Genomic DNA, 15,574 nt, shown 5'->3' with positions numbered 1-15,574 from the left:
AGAATTTGGGCCAAGCTGTAAGTTATGTAAAGAGTAAGGATTATAAGATTAAGTTATTTTAAAATATAAGGTGGGCCTGAGATGGGAATAATCAGTTCCTTAGTTAATCTCATATCACCAATTAGGATCACGTTAACTAAAGTATTATAGAATTCTAAGGTTACGTGTTTGGAGTAGGAACTCTTTGTTTTTTAATACATTATAGGAAAAATTTCATGCTTCTGTTGTCTTTTAATTATGACATAATAGTCACTTTTAGATACTGTCAATAGGCATGTTACTCAGATATTACTAGTAGAAAATACTAAAATTGATTATTTTTAAGGTAAAGATATTTGCCATGTTTATATATTCAGTGAACTATGATTCAGCAACTACAGTGTGCCAGGCTCTGTATATTTTATCAACTTATTTAGGCTGAAATCTATAAACTCTTCAACACTTGGCAGTATAAATAATCATTTTTGTTTATTATAGATGCCGTACCTCTTTTTCTGAGACTTCTCCATTCACCACATCAGAATGTTTGTGAACAAGCAGTATGGGCTTTGGGAAACATTATAGGTAAGTTGCATTTAGGTTTGAAAAAACTCCAATTAAGATACTTAATTAACTTTTTTCCTGCATTGGCATAGCCATTACATACTATGTTTCCTCTAATTTTAATATCAGTTGACTATCTTCTTGCCTCATAAATACTAACTTAAGATGGTATCTCTTTGAAACAGTGATGCAATTTGCTATCAGGATTGGTAGGTTAAATTTGTGTTTCCCAAATCAAAATCTGGAGAAACAGCAATACTTGATGTCCTTGACTAATGGTGAGGAAACATAGAACATCAGTGTCCCAACATGAGCCATTGCATACATTTCAGACTTTCTCATCCTGAATGTAATTTTTTTTTAAATACAATTTTCATTTCTGTAGGTGATGGTCCTCAATGTAGAGATTATGTCATATCACTGGGAGTTGTCAAACCTCTTCTGTCCTTCATCAATCCTTCCATTCCCATCACCTTCCTTCGGAACGTCACATGGGTCATTGTCAATCTCTGCAGGAATAAGGACCCCCCACCGCCTATGGAGACAGTTCAGGAGGTAAATGAAGAATTACAAAGGCCAGATGGTATATTTTCCCTATGTTTATGCTTTAGATTTTCATGCACAGGGAATGAAATAATGCATATACTGATTTCATTGCAGGTATGAGATTTTTTTTTAACTAACATGTCATATTTAATTTTTGAGTCCTGTGAAATACAAGTTCAGTACCTTATGGCACCTGAAAGAGTATCAGTCTACCCTAATTCTTATTTTTTAATGACTATTTTTATAAAAGGAGAACATAAGTGATTCAAACAAAAATACAAAAGAGAAAATAATAAAATCTCAGAGTTTTATTTACTGCATTGTATTGTTGGTTTAACACTAAAAAATAAGGGATTACTACAGATAAAACTAGTCTACTTATATGCAAATATTCTTGAGTGAATTTGCATTAAATCCAATAGAAATTTCCCATGATTTCTGACAAAATTAGTGTTCTTAAATGTGTGACATACTTTGTGTTAAATCTACAAATTAAAGTAAAAACTTCTGTTTACATCTGATTTGTAAATGGATCTGAGTATTTTAAGTTTTTAAAAATCCTATGTAACTTTTAATCACTTGACTGCATAGAAAATGTTGACTATGAATCTTTATAATTGACATCCTTCATCAGCTTCTGCTACCTTTTGCTGTTAGGGAAAGGGTACTTAGTGTGATTCTCCCCACCCCTTCTCCCCTTCTCCCAGATTAAAAAAAATATCTGTAAGGTCTGAATTCAACAAACTTTATTCTTTGTGCTGGTTATAATTTTATTGACTAGATCTGAAGTCAGAAACTTTAATTTGACTCAAGTAGCTTATTAAGTAAAATCATATTTTACTTAAAGAAGGTAAGTAAGACAATGATGGCAGTTTTAAGAATAGCTTTTTTTAATTACTATACTTTTATACTTGCATCTCCATTCTTTGCACTTGACATTATATGTCATAAAGGAGGTTATTAAAAACAAATGTTTTTTTCTTTAAGGCACGTTAATCTCTGCCAGATTTATTTGGATGTTTTCATTGGACGTCTGAAAAATGTTTTTGGTTTTTCAGATTGAACTTATCAGATTTTTATTTTCTTGATGGAGATTCAAACAAATTTAATGTCATTCTTGCCCTGCAAATAGTGTTCACTGCGTTTTGTATCACAGTTAGAAATATATATTCATCAACTCTAGTGTTACTTATTGTTTATCTTCTTTCCTCAGATTTTGCCAGCATTATGTGTCCTCATATACCATACGGACATAAACGTAAGTAAAGCAGAGCTTAGATTTGGGATTTTGCTCTTGATGGCACTGGGAGGGTTATTTATTCTTTAGGCTCTTAGTAAAGGTCAGTGGATATCTTATTAACTTGTCAAGCTCCCACAATGTATAAGTACTTTTCAGAAATAGGCTTAAGGTTAAATTAAGTTTATATCTTAAATCATCCAAACAGCAAAAATGCTAACTTAAGAGAAATTATCACATATGAAATTTATTTATCTGTATCATTATTAGTAGTGTTTTTAAGTATTAATATTATAAAGTGGCAAAACTTTATAAAGCACCTTTATTTTTTTTGATCTCATTTCATTCTTATAATAGGTAGGCTAGATATTATTGTCCCCATTTTACAGAATAAGAAACTGAGCCTCAGGGGAAGATTAAATGACTTATCCAAAGTTGCAGAGCTGGTAAGGATCAAAGTCAGAATTCAAAACTGAGATCTTCTGATGACAGATCTTGTATACTTTCCATGAAACCACCCTGCCTCCTAGGCTACAACTTTTTGATGTACAGTACTGAAGAATATCAAGTATAGTTTTAAATGCGAAGGCATTTTTAGATGATTCGTGCATTACATGAGGTTCAGTTAGGCATTTACTATTTGTGTTCCGGAAAATTTTTTTATTAGGCAGTCTGAAAATTCTCCTAAATGTAGCAAGGCAAAAATGTTCTTCCGTGGAGTAAAACAATGGATAAATTTCAGTGAATCTAGAATTGATTCTAGCATTGATCTAGCATTGATCTGGCTTCTGTTGTTCCAACTAAGATTTCTGTCTGTTTTTATAATCCTGTATTTACACATACACATAATATGTAGCTGTGTGTGTGTATGCTAGAATTATGTGTGGTTTATCATCAGGATGAAGAAAATACATCTTTGCTAACATTTCTTGAGAGGCAGTATAATTCATACATGAATATTAAACCACATTTCTCTAGTTCATTTTAGGACTTTAAGCTATTGGGAAGGAATCTTTTAAAGGTTATTTAAGTAGCTTTTTTTGGTGACATATTAGCCTGAAATGTCATAAAACTTAAGTGAAACCTGTTTAGTTATATACTATCCTGTTTTTGGACTGGATATAAAAATGACTTAGCAAAAGATGTATAAAGTAATAAATACCTTAAAAGAAACAGGGAGGAGGTAAAATTATACAAAAAAGTATATTCCTTGCTATTGAATGCTAAATTTAGGTCTAAGCTTTCTGACAGCCAAGAATAAAAGGGAAATAAGCAAAATGTCTGTTATTTCCATCAAAACTTTTCCCCCAGGACATTATGGAATTGATTATAGGCAAATAAAATCTTCTCCTCTCATCCCTTGGTCGTGTTTATTTGAAAGGCAAGATATTAAAATGGCAGAGTGCTGTGGTTGTAGGTTAGTTGTCAAGTTAAACAAACGCTCGCAGATTATTCCACTGAAGCCAGAATTGTGCCATCAATTGTAAGCTCAAAGAAGACGACACCGTAGAGACCCTGCCCTCTAAGACCTCAACATTAGTAGCAGGAAAAAGAGTGAAAGGAATGAACTTGTGTCGATGACTTGTTATGCTGAATCTATGTCTATACTCTCCTTTTGTCTTCCCAGCACCATTATGAGATAAATTTTATTCTACTGTTTTACAAATAAGGAGATTGAAACACTCTAAAGTAAAATAACCTAACTAAGATCATACAGTGAATGAGAGTCATAGCTGAGAATTGCAGCCAGGTCCAGGGCCTATGCCTTTTCATACCGTGGTCACATAAACACACAATATGGTGAGAAAACAAACCAAAAAAGTAAAATAGAAGAGTGACCAAAATGCTAGACTGTGAAGTTATGTATTGTCTCAGGCAACCAGAAAGCTTCACTGAGAAAGGAATGTTTGAAATAAGTATTATAAGGAGAAGGGTGGTGGTAGAAGTGGTGACAGAGGTGACAAAGATGATTGTTAATAGTTGGTATTTATTAAGAGTTTAAAATGTGCCGGGCACTGTTTTAAGTATTTTTTATATGTTAACTCATTCATTCTTTACAAAAATCCTATGAGAATGGTACTGTCATTGTCTCCATCTTACAAATGTGGTAAAACAAGCAGACAGTTGTGTAATTTTTCTGAAGTCATACAACTAGAATTAGTAGGATTTTGTCAAGTTGAAAAAATCATTTCAAGTACATGAGGAAGATATTAAGGACTCAGGAGGATACGTAGAGAGTTTGGAGAATACAGGTAGTTAATAACCCAACACGTTTGCCAGGGAGTTAAGTTGCAGGGTTTTGAATCCTGCATTAAGAAGTTTGGGGCTTATCTTGTAATCGGTGCAGAGTCATCAAAGATTTTTAAATAGAGGAGTGATGTGCTTCCATCTGTTAACAGTCAGGTAACTTAGAAGAGGTTTGGAGGGTTTGAATGGGGAAAGTTTGAATGTAGATAGGCCTATTTTCCTATCAATAGTAGGTTTAAGGAAATTGATGAAGGTATGAACTAGAAGCAGTCATAGTTAGGAGAGGAAAAATTTGAGTGTTAAGAGATAAATTGAGGGGCCGGCCCCGTGGCCGAGTGGTTAAGTTCGCACGCTCCACTTCAGCGGCCCAGGGTTTCACCAGTTCGAATCCTAGGCGCGGACATGGCACCGCTCATCAAGCCATGCTGAGGCGGTATCCCACATGCCACAACTAGATGGACCCGCAACTAAAAATACACAACTATGTACTGGGGGACTTTGGGGAGAAAAAGGAAAAATAAAATCTTAAAAAAAAAAAAAAAAGATAAATTGAATAGAGCTTTGAGAAGGAAGATCAAGAGAAGGAGAAGTAAAAATTACTTTGGTTTCTAATTTGGCAGCATTTGAATAGCTGATAATGCCATGAACTATCAGAAGGAATAAAGCAAAAGGATGAGACTGATAGAGGAAGATGATGAGTTTATTGTAGGACAGACACATTGATTTTTATTTACTGGTTGTTCCTCCAAGAAGGAAAAGGCAATACAGATTTGAGGTATAGCAGTTATTTAAGGAATTCAAAATATGGACATTGAGTAAGATTCAGAAAAAGGGCTAAAAATTTAATTCTAAGGAATTCTCTGAATTTAAGCAGTAGCAGCCAGGGAAGAGGAACCAGCAAAGGAGTTCTTAAAAGTAGAGAGATGGAAGCATAAATTACAAAACAAAGAGTGGGGAAAAAATAAGGCAAAGATTTAGCAGGTTCTAGATCACACAGCATCTTGTATACCACCTTACAAGCCATATATCCTTTTTATGTAGCTGATAGGGAGCCAAAGAATAATGGTCTAATTTGTATTTTGGATTGATAGTTCATATCACTAAGTGAAGTGTAGATTTTAGGGGAAAGTGGAGATGGGAAGACAGATCAGTGGTGATTTTGTAGTATGGATGAGAGAAAATTAGGACCAGTAGTAGAGCTTAGACATTAGGAGTAAAAAGACAAGGGAGGGGCAGCTCCAGTGGTGTAGTGGTTAAGTTCACGCACTCTGCTTTGGCAGTGTGGGGTTCACCAGTTTTGGATCCTGGGCCAGGACCTACACACTGCTCATCAGGGCATGCTGTGGCAGTGTGCCACATACAAAATAGAGGAAGATTGTCACAGATGTTAGCTCAGTGACAGTCTTCCTCAGCAAAAAAGAGGAGGATTGATGGTGGATGTTAGCTCAGGGCTAATCTTCCTCAACAAAAAAAGACAAGGGAAAACTTGAGAAATGCGTAGGTGATACATTTGCTGGTTTTGATATGGGTGGTGAGAGAAGAGAGGAGTCAGGGATAATACCCATCTTTCCAACTTGGGTTTTAGAATAGGACACTACAGAAAACACGAGTAACAGCAGGGAGAGGTACAAAACATCAGGAATGACTTAATTTATGAGAAAATGACTAGTGAGAATGCTGGAAAAGCTGGATTGGGGTGTGGAGATAAGATAATTAGGTGATTCATTAACTTTAATGTGCCAATGTGACATTAGAAGAAAAACTAAACATTGACCCTGAGGACTAGAGAAGAAATCTGGACTGATTCTGGTCAGTCTGTTCATTTGCTTTCTAGTTATTGTGCTTCGTAAAGTTAATTTACAATTGCAAGGATTCTGTGGCATTTGGTTTTCCTGCCCTTTTTGAAGTTGTTCATCCATGGCTCGACATGCCTAGACAATTCTGAGTGTTACTTAACATTTGATACAAATCTACCTTGTTTTACTGCTGGTACAAGTGAAATTAATCAGTAACAGTTTGGTTATATGCTGAGACTTGATTGTTAGTGACACTTGGTGATAAGTGTGTTGTGGGTCCCCAAGACCACCCTCAGGTTCAGTGATTCGCTAGAAGGAACCACTGAAAAGCTGTTACACTCATGCTTATAGTTTACTACAGTAAAAGGATACAGATTTGTTTAGGAAACCTTGGCTTTTTCCTTCCTCTGTAAGGAAAAACCCAATTCTCCCCGACTGTGTGTTTCTCTCCTATGTACCTCCTTCACTACTCATACAGAACATTTCACTTGTGATGCTTCTGGTCACCAAATGTATGGGGTTTTCCCCCACAACAAGCAAGTCTCTGTGACAGCAGCTTGGTGTCCTACAATTTAACTCAATTCTGACACTGTCCACCCAGAGACAGATCCCACAGGTTAAGGGCTCAGTCTCACAAGACACCCCCCTCCCCCGGGCACACTTCAGATGCCAGTCGAAAGCCCGAATTATCACCTGTGCTTCTGACCAACCGGCTGTAGTTTGAAGGTTCCAACAATCCCTTTCTTGGGTTCGATTAATTTTCCAGAGTGGCTCACGGAACTTAGGGAAACAGTTACGTTTACCAGTTTTTTAAAAGGTATGATAAAGGATGCAGATGAAGAGATACATAGGGCAAGAGTCGAGGTCTGAGAGGGTCCCGAGCACAGGAGCTCCTGTTCCTATGGAGTTGGGGTGCATCCTCCTCCCCGTGTGGGTGTGCTCGCCAACCTGGAAGCTCTCTGGACCCCCTGCTATTGGGATTTTACGGAGGCTTCTTCATGTGGGCATGATCCATTATTAACTCCATTACAGCCCCTCTGCGCTCTCTGGAGGATGAGTGTGGCTGAAAATTCCAAGCTTCCCATCATGGCTTAGTCTTTCTGGTGAGCAGTCCCCATCCAGGAGCCCACCCAGAGTCACCTCAAAGAACAAAAGACGCTCCCAGTGCTCTTATCACTTGGACAATTACAAGGGTTGTAGGAGCTCTGTCCTGGAAACTAGGGCCAGAGACCAATAAATACATTTCTTCCTATTTCACAAGATTACAATCAACAAAGGCAAAAAACACATAGGGCAGAGTTTAGGAGAAATCTAAAGGTCAAGCTCCCAGTTGTCCTCTCCCCATAGAGTTGTAAGGACAGAGCTTTACTCTGCCAGCAACCATGTGTGACAATACATATGAAGTATTTTCAACCAAGAACCTCCTGAAGTTTGGCAGGGTTTTATTGAGCGTCAGTCACACAGACATGGACAGCCCACGTGGCTGAGCTTAGCTACTCAGTGGCCATCGTCTCCCAGAGGTCAAACTGATAGAGTATGACCCAAAGCCCCAGGCAAACAAAAACAGGTGTTCACCATAAAATCACATTGTTAGCATAAGCTATCTGTCTGGCCCAAGGTCTCGAGTATACAGTGTTATCAGGCAGGGTAATCCAGGGCCTCAGAGGTTATCTGGAAGGAGCTGATCAAAGGCCAGTCCTTTCTTTGGAATGTGTAGGATCTGAACACCCCAAGCCTCCTGAGTTGCGCTTTACTGCATATGAGGATTAAAGGTAAGTATACACTTGTGACTTGGTTCAGCTCTGGTTGTCTCTGAAGCGTGTGTGACATTAACATTCCATAGACATGCCACAGGCGTCTGCTCTTCTAGGAAAATGCTGTACATGTTAACAGCAATTTTCAGTAATGGTGCCTAACAAGTTATTATTTGTTAGCGTATTTACTGGAGGTGACAGAATCAGTGAAGCTTTTTGAGCTGAGCATATTCGTGTTGGAAGACTTTAGGTTGCTAGAGATTTTCCTTTGGTTTATGTGATACCAGTTTTCAAGAAGATTGTTGCTTCAAAACATTGACCCTATAGAGTTGTCAATCTTTTGCACATGGGCTTTTGTCTCCTATTGTGTGTCTAGAGATCAGCTTTCTAGCAGTCTTCAGGTATCTGAAATATTGCTGAAGTATACAAAGTTTTAAAGCTTCCTAGCAGAGAAAAACAGACACAAATAGTGAAAAATAATTAAAGTCACCTGGGATTGCTGAAGACTTTGTTGGCATATGATTAAACAGATGATTAGCTAGAAGGAGACGAGTATACTCTTTGTCCTAGTGGCTGTAAAAGCCAGGTAAGTTAGCATAGAAATCAAGAAAAAGGAAAAACTAAGAAAAAAGAATAGAGGGGAAAATGTAAAATAGCAGAAGCAGCGTAGATGGGAAAAGGCAGCAAAAGGTGAAATTACAAGCATCAAAGACATTGAGCAGCTGTTAGCCTGATAAAGGAGATGAGGAAAGCAAACTGATGAAAACAGAAGAACCTGGAATGGCCTGATTATCTTGTTCTGTGAATTGCAACATTTTTCAAGATTTTTTAAAATGAAATTTTCAATTAAGGCACAGTATATTATAAAACCAAATTAAAGAGAGCCTAGCAGAGTCTTTGCAGTTTCAGGGGACCTAAGACCTAGCTGTAGGTTATCTTCCCCCACCAGCCTTTGAGATATTGTCATGGAGATCCCACTGAAAGCCAGTAACTGATCTTAGCTTAGAAGCTTTAAATATTTCATTTTTTTTAGGCCTCTGCATATTAGTAGGGGAAAATAATAACTTTCTGCTAATAGTTGGAGCCATGTAATGAAAACAAAGTTACATTTCATTTAGCAGCCTCATAAAACATCACAGACCAAGGCAACCAGTATCATTCTGCACAGTGTCCCATTTGTGGACATGGTTTAATCAGACATATTATTACGGATAGACGTTTAGGCTATTTCCTGAATTTTGCAAATGTAAGTAAAATAGCAGTGAATAATCTTATGTGTTTTCATATTACTGGAGATACGCTTCAGGGTAAATTCCTAGAAGTGGGATTGCTAGGTCAAAGAGTGAAGGCATTGTAACTTTGTTACATACTACCAAATTCCTTGCCTTAGGGCCTATGCCATTTTGCTTCCCAGCATCAACATACAAGTGACTTTCTCTGTAGTCTTGCAGTTAGCTCAGGGCTAATCTTCCTCAAAAAAAAAAAAGAATGGGTGTTGAATTTTTCAGTGTCTATGGAGATAATCTTATGGTTTTTCTCCTTAAATCTATTAATATGACATATATTAATGATATTATTAAAATTGAACCATCCTTGCCTTCTTTGAATAATCCCACTTGACCATCATGTATTATTTTCTTAATGTGATATGGGATCCTGTTCACTAATATTTTATTTGGAAGTTTTGCCTCCACATTCACATAAGTGATATTGGTCTGCAGTTTTTTTTTATGCTATCTTTATTAGGTATTAATATTGTGTTTTTACGCTTTTTTAAAGTTCATTAACATTATGCTTCCTTTATTTTCTGTGCTCTGGAACGATTTGTATAGCATTGGGTCTATCTGATTTTTGAAGATTTGGTAGTTTCCCCCTTGAAATCTTTTAGGTCTTGATACTTCGTTAGGATAGTTTCTTGATAATTTTCTCTGTTTTTGCTATGGAAATTGGCTTATTTAAGTTCTCTCTCTCTGCTGAGGTCACTTTTTATAAACTGTTGTCCTAAGAAATTATTCATTTCATCTAGGTTTTCACCTTTGCTTCGAAGTATGGAAAATAGCCTCTTTATCGTTTTTTTGTTTTAATTTACTGTTTCAAGGATATTTTCCTCGTCATCTCTTATTTTTTATATTTGTGCTTCTCCTCCCCCATTTTTTCTAATTAAGTTAGCTAGGACTTTTTCTATTTTAATTTTTTCAGAGAATCAGGATTTCAATTTATTAATTAGATCTGTGATATTTCGGTTCATTGTCTCATTACTTTGTACTTTTATATTTATCATTTCTTTGGTTTTTGCTTTCATTCGATTTGCACTGTTCTTTTTCCAGCTTTTGATTTGGGATTTATTTATTTTTATTTTTATTTTTTTATTTCTATTGTATACATTTTTTAAGGCTGTGAACTTTCCTTTGATTACTGCTTTAAATGAATCTCAGATTCTGTTATGTGGAGTTCTCATGATTTTGTAGAAATTTTACAATTTTTTTTGTATTTTCTCTTTGATCCAAGAGTTATTTGACATGAGGCTCTTAAATTTCCATATGGAAAAGCCTTTTTGGTTTTTATTTTGTTGTCTAATTTTATTGCCTTGTAGTAGTTTTGTAATATTTCTGCTTTACATAATTTCTGTTTTCTTTGGACCTAACGTGATTTTTGTGCTCCGTATGCAAGTTACGTTAGCTGTTATTAAGGTATAAATTTCAGTATATATTCGTAAGCTCTATGTCCTCGTTTGTTGTCTGCTTGACCTCACTCATACTGACAGTGTGAAAACCTGTTATTAGTATATTTTTTCTTGCGTCTTTTTAGTTTCTGCTTTGTAGTGGTTTTTGCAGGGTTATTTGGTGAATAGATGTTTGTAACTGTTTATATTCATTGTAAATTGTGGGATTTAGCTTTATAAAATGGCCTTGTTTGTTCTTTGTAATGTTTTTTAGTCTAAATTCTCCTGGTCTGCTAACAGGATTGCAGTCTCTGTTTTCTTGTCATTTACTTGGTGTACCTTTTGCTCATCCCTTTATTTTTAGCCTTTCTGAATTAGGTTTAGGTGTGTCTCCTGTATACAGCATAGAGTTGGGTGTTGTTTGGGGAGCCAATTTGAAAACCTGTTTTCTTGGGGCTGGCCCAGTGGCAGAGTGGTTAAGTTCACACACTCCGTTTTGGCAGCCTGGGGTTCACAGGTTCAGATCCTGGGTGTGGACCTACATGGCTCATCAAGCCATGCTGTGGCAGCATCCCACATACAAAATAGAGGAGAATTGGCACAGATTTTAGCCCAGGGCCAGTCTTCCTCACCAAAAAAAGAGAAAAGAAAATCTTTTTCTTGTTATAGGTGAATTAGGCCCATTCACATTGTTTGATATGTTCGATTTCCACTCTGTCGTATTATTTGGTGATATAATTTCTGTGTGTTATATTTTCTACTTAGTGTGCTTTTTCTCTTAAAATTTCTTTTGGCATTTAGGAAGATTTGTTTTTGTTCTAAGATTCCATTTATACTTATACTTTCTATAAGGCCCTTTTCTTTTTTACTATCTGGTTTGACAGTTTTCAGTGGTATATTTTGACTCCTGTATTTACTTGTACACTTGGTGAGTTTATTCTATTTTCTCTCGCTTTATCCTCCCATTTTTGAATCTGTAGGTTTATGTCTTTTGCCAAATTTGAGGCATTTTCTGCCATTATTTCTTCAGATATTTTTTCAGTTCCATTTCTCTTTCTGGGACTCTGATGACACAAATGTTAGATCTTTTGTTATCCTCCACATCACTGAGGCTCTGTTCATTTCTTTGCTGTCTTTTTTTTTTCCCCTTGTTGTTCAGATTGGATGATTTGCATTGATTTATTTCTGAGTTCATTGATTTTTCCCCCTCTCTCCATTCTGCTATTGAGTCCTTTCAGTGAGTTTTACATTTTGGTTACTAAATTTTTCAGTCTTAATTTCCTTCTTTATGTCTTCTATTTCTTTGCTGAAACTTCCTATATTTTATTTGTTTCAGATGTGTTCATAATTGCTCACTGAAGTATTTTTATAATAGTTACTTTAAAATCCTTGTCAGATAATTCCAAAATCTATGTTATCTTCGTGTTGGCAACTGTGGACTGTCTTTTCCCTTTTGAGTTGAGTTGGTCCTGGTTCTTGGTATGATGAGTTATTTTCAGTTGTAGCATGCACATTTTGGGTGTTATGTTATGAGACTCCGACTTGTATTTAAATCTCCTTACCTGTTACTGCCAGACTGCGTAGTAGACAGGCTTTGCTCACACAAATAGCATCTGCAGACACCCCAGCAGGGAGGCCTTACTGCTGGGGTGGGGTGGTAGATGGGCTCAGTGCTGAGGCATACCTTCTGTGTTCCCATTTTTGAAGTTGCTATATTTCTATTTTTCCAGAACATACAACATTTATAAATTATTCTTCCACTTTTATCCCCACGTTTGTATTAGTCTTTGATCTACAGTGAGATACCTCCTCAGTCATCTCTTGGTTGAATGAACCTCATCCTCTAGTAAAGGTGTCAGCAGATTGTTCTGTAAAGGACAGATAGTGAACATGGTAGGCTTTTCAGGCCACATGGTCTCTGTCTCACTAATGTAATGTGGAGTAGTTTTATTCGGATATGGTACCTTAAAGCCCTTCCCTCGCCTCTCTTCTCTAAGGTCTCACACAGGCTTGGGGCAGGAAGCCCAGACAAAAGCTAGAATTTAACTTTTTCTCTTTTTACAGGTAATTTGAAATTTGTTGTGTTCACTGACTCCTAGTAATGCTGAAGGCATGGGCTATACATGATTTTATTTGCTCTTCTTACTCATATACTTTTTGAAGGATATGTGGAGAGATTTTAATTCAGGTGGCTGCTGCTATTTTAGAGCAACAGAATGTCTTTAATTTGGATACTCCAATAGGAAACATCTCTGGGTTTTCACATGGATAAAACCTGCGCTTACATTCTTCTGTGATGTGAAGACACCAAGGAAAGTGACTTGCAAGCTCTTTGACTTGGAATGAGTCTACAAACCTGAGCCTACTTTTTATTTTTTGTTTATTTGCCATATATTGGGTATACAGCATGGTTTATACTCTGTGCTCTTCAATTAGGGGCACTTTTCAAGGACTTTGCAAATAATTAATTTTTTCCCAAACAGAGTTAAAATGCCAAGTCATTTCTTTTATCTCTTTACTTTAGAGCCTGAAAAAGTTAATTACGTTGCTAAACATGTTTGAAAACCACTAGCATAGACAGAGGATCTTCTTGGTCTCTTCTAGACTTGAAGCAGCATGGTGTACTGGTGTCATTCTGTGTGTAAAGTCTTCCCCCGTGATGATTAGGTACTCAGTTTGTGGGGCCAGGGAGAACTACTTTTCTGCCTGTTTTTAAATTCATCTATCTGACATATAAATGTAGAAGTTGGGGTAGAAGTTGTCCAAGACTTGTGTGTCTCATTTTTGTGAAGAGTGATCTGAGGTAGGCATAGATAGAGAGTTACCTAGTACTTAATAGATTTATCAGGTAAGCAGACATTTTTGCCACCAAGCTAAAACATAAAACTTAATTACTTTTTCTGTCACCACCCTTGAAGTATGTTATCCGTTTTAAACATTCAGACAACTACATAAATTGGTAATTCTTTTTTACTTCCTATAGATTCTTGTAGATACTGTTTGGGCTCTGTCATACCTGACAGATGGAGGCAACGAGCAGATACAGATGGTTATTGATTCAGGGGTCGTGCCGTTTCTTGTGCCCCTTCTGAGCCACCAGGAAGTGAAAGTTCAAGTGAGTATTTTAAAATTTATCTTATATATATAAAATTGTGTTTGCTATAACCAGTTAACTTGCACAGCAAGGTTTCAGTTACGTCTATATGTACATATCTTCCATATTTCTCCTGCTATTGTACTGAACCTGAATTTGTTGATTTCCCAATCTTTATCTCACTCAGATTCCTTGCTGAGTTCCAGGCTCATGTAGCCAATTGTCCTTGAGCCCTTAGATATATTCTCTAAGAACTCCTTCAAGCATTCCATTGTCATTTCAACCAGACAAAATTAAAATGTATTGTCTTCCCCACAAACCTGCTCCTCTTTCTACATCCCATTTCAGTGGACAGCATAGTCCAAGCTAGAAACTTGATTCCTCCTTTTACTACCCCTCTATTACAAAATCCTGTTCATCCTTATTATATAGCTTTCAGATCTGTCTTCTTATGTATCTAGAGCCACTGCTTTAGTTCAAGACTCATTTTCTTTCCTCCAGATAATTGCAACAGCCTCCTAACTGCATTTCCTCTTCTGTCTCTAGTTTCTCCTCACTCTAATTAGGGGTAGGTGGCTGATAGATCTGTTCATCCCAGCTGTGCCAAAGTGACTTTCTAGATAGAAATATGTGCCCATTCCAGGCCTTTATTAAAATCTTTCTGTGGTACCAGTTTAATAATAGATAAAAATAGCTCTTAGAAATGGACCTTTACATTTTTTAATTTCCTTTCATTTTTTGAATGTTTTTTCTGTTTTCCATATAGTTCCATTTTTCATAAAACTATTATTTAAAATTCAGAATTGCTTCTCAGATCCACTTTGTGTAATGCTCTGTGTAAAAATGCAGTAAGTGTTAATCATTCACCTCTTGCATTTTTACATTCTCTTAGGATTTTGAAAAATATAGAATCAGTTTCATCATAAACAAATAAATTTACAGACAACATTTTTATCCCCCCCCAGACAGCAGCACTCAGAGCAGTTGGCAACATAGTGACTGGCACTGATGAGCAGACCCAGGTTGTTCTCAACTGTGATGTCCTGTCACACTTCCCAAATCTCTTATCACACCCAAAAGAGAAGATAAATAAGGTAAGGCATATAATATCCTCATCGTTGATTTCTTTCTCTTTGTCTCATTTTTAATTGTTCTCTTGTTTCTGGTGCTAATTGTTTGATTGCAATTTTCTTCAAAACCACTGCAGTTTAAGGTGAGAATTATTGCAGATCACCTCTGCAATTATTTTGTTTCAATTTTTTATTGCTTGCTATTGTTGCTGCCCTGATCATTACAGAATAAAGATTATTTTTATACTAACCCAATGTTTTCATTTAAATAGATTGAGCAGTAGCAACAATCATTAAGTTAGTAACCACTAGGTGAGAGTACATACAAAATTTCCCATTGGATGGCTGATATCTTTTATAAACAAATAGATCATAATTTAATCTCTGTGAAATTAGATTGGACCTAAAGATGCAGTGCTTAAATTAAAGGATCATAAAAATTGCTTTTTTTGAGATTTCAAGCTTGAAATACAAACTTATTATTAATTGTTAAAAATATACTTAAGTCTTCTTGTGTGTGGCTTATTTCACATTGCATAATGTTTTCAAGGTTCATCCCTGTTGGAGCATATATCAGAACTTCATTCCTTTTTATGGCTGAATAAATATTCCATTGTACTATATA

The 15,574-nt window shown here is 36.3% G+C and overlaps 1 protein-coding gene across 1 annotated transcript in view; it reads left to right on the top strand.

Annotated features, from left to right (window-relative positions):
• Positions 1-15,574, top strand: part of KPNA3 (karyopherin subunit alpha 3) — a 92,772-nt gene that overhangs the window by 69,929 nt on the left and 7,269 nt on the right. Inside the window, exons 8-12 of the mRNA XM_046664520.1 lie at positions 478-564; positions 929-1,098; positions 2,303-2,347; positions 13,769-13,900; positions 14,845-14,973. Coding sequence (XP_046520476.1) covers positions 478-564; positions 929-1,098; positions 2,303-2,347; positions 13,769-13,900; positions 14,845-14,973 — 563 coding nt within the window. The remainder of the gene's footprint in view (positions 1-477; positions 565-928; positions 1,099-2,302; positions 2,348-13,768; positions 13,901-14,844; positions 14,974-15,574) is intronic.

This window comes from Equus quagga, chromosome 6 (genome assembly GCF_021613505.1).
Source record: "Equus quagga isolate Etosha38 chromosome 6, UCLA_HA_Equagga_1.0, whole genome shotgun sequence".
Lineage (NCBI taxonomy): Eukaryota > Metazoa > Chordata > Mammalia > Perissodactyla > Equidae > Equus > Equus quagga.
The sequence above is the reverse complement of the archived record's forward strand: the minus strand, read 5'-3'. Positions and strand labels throughout refer to the sequence as shown.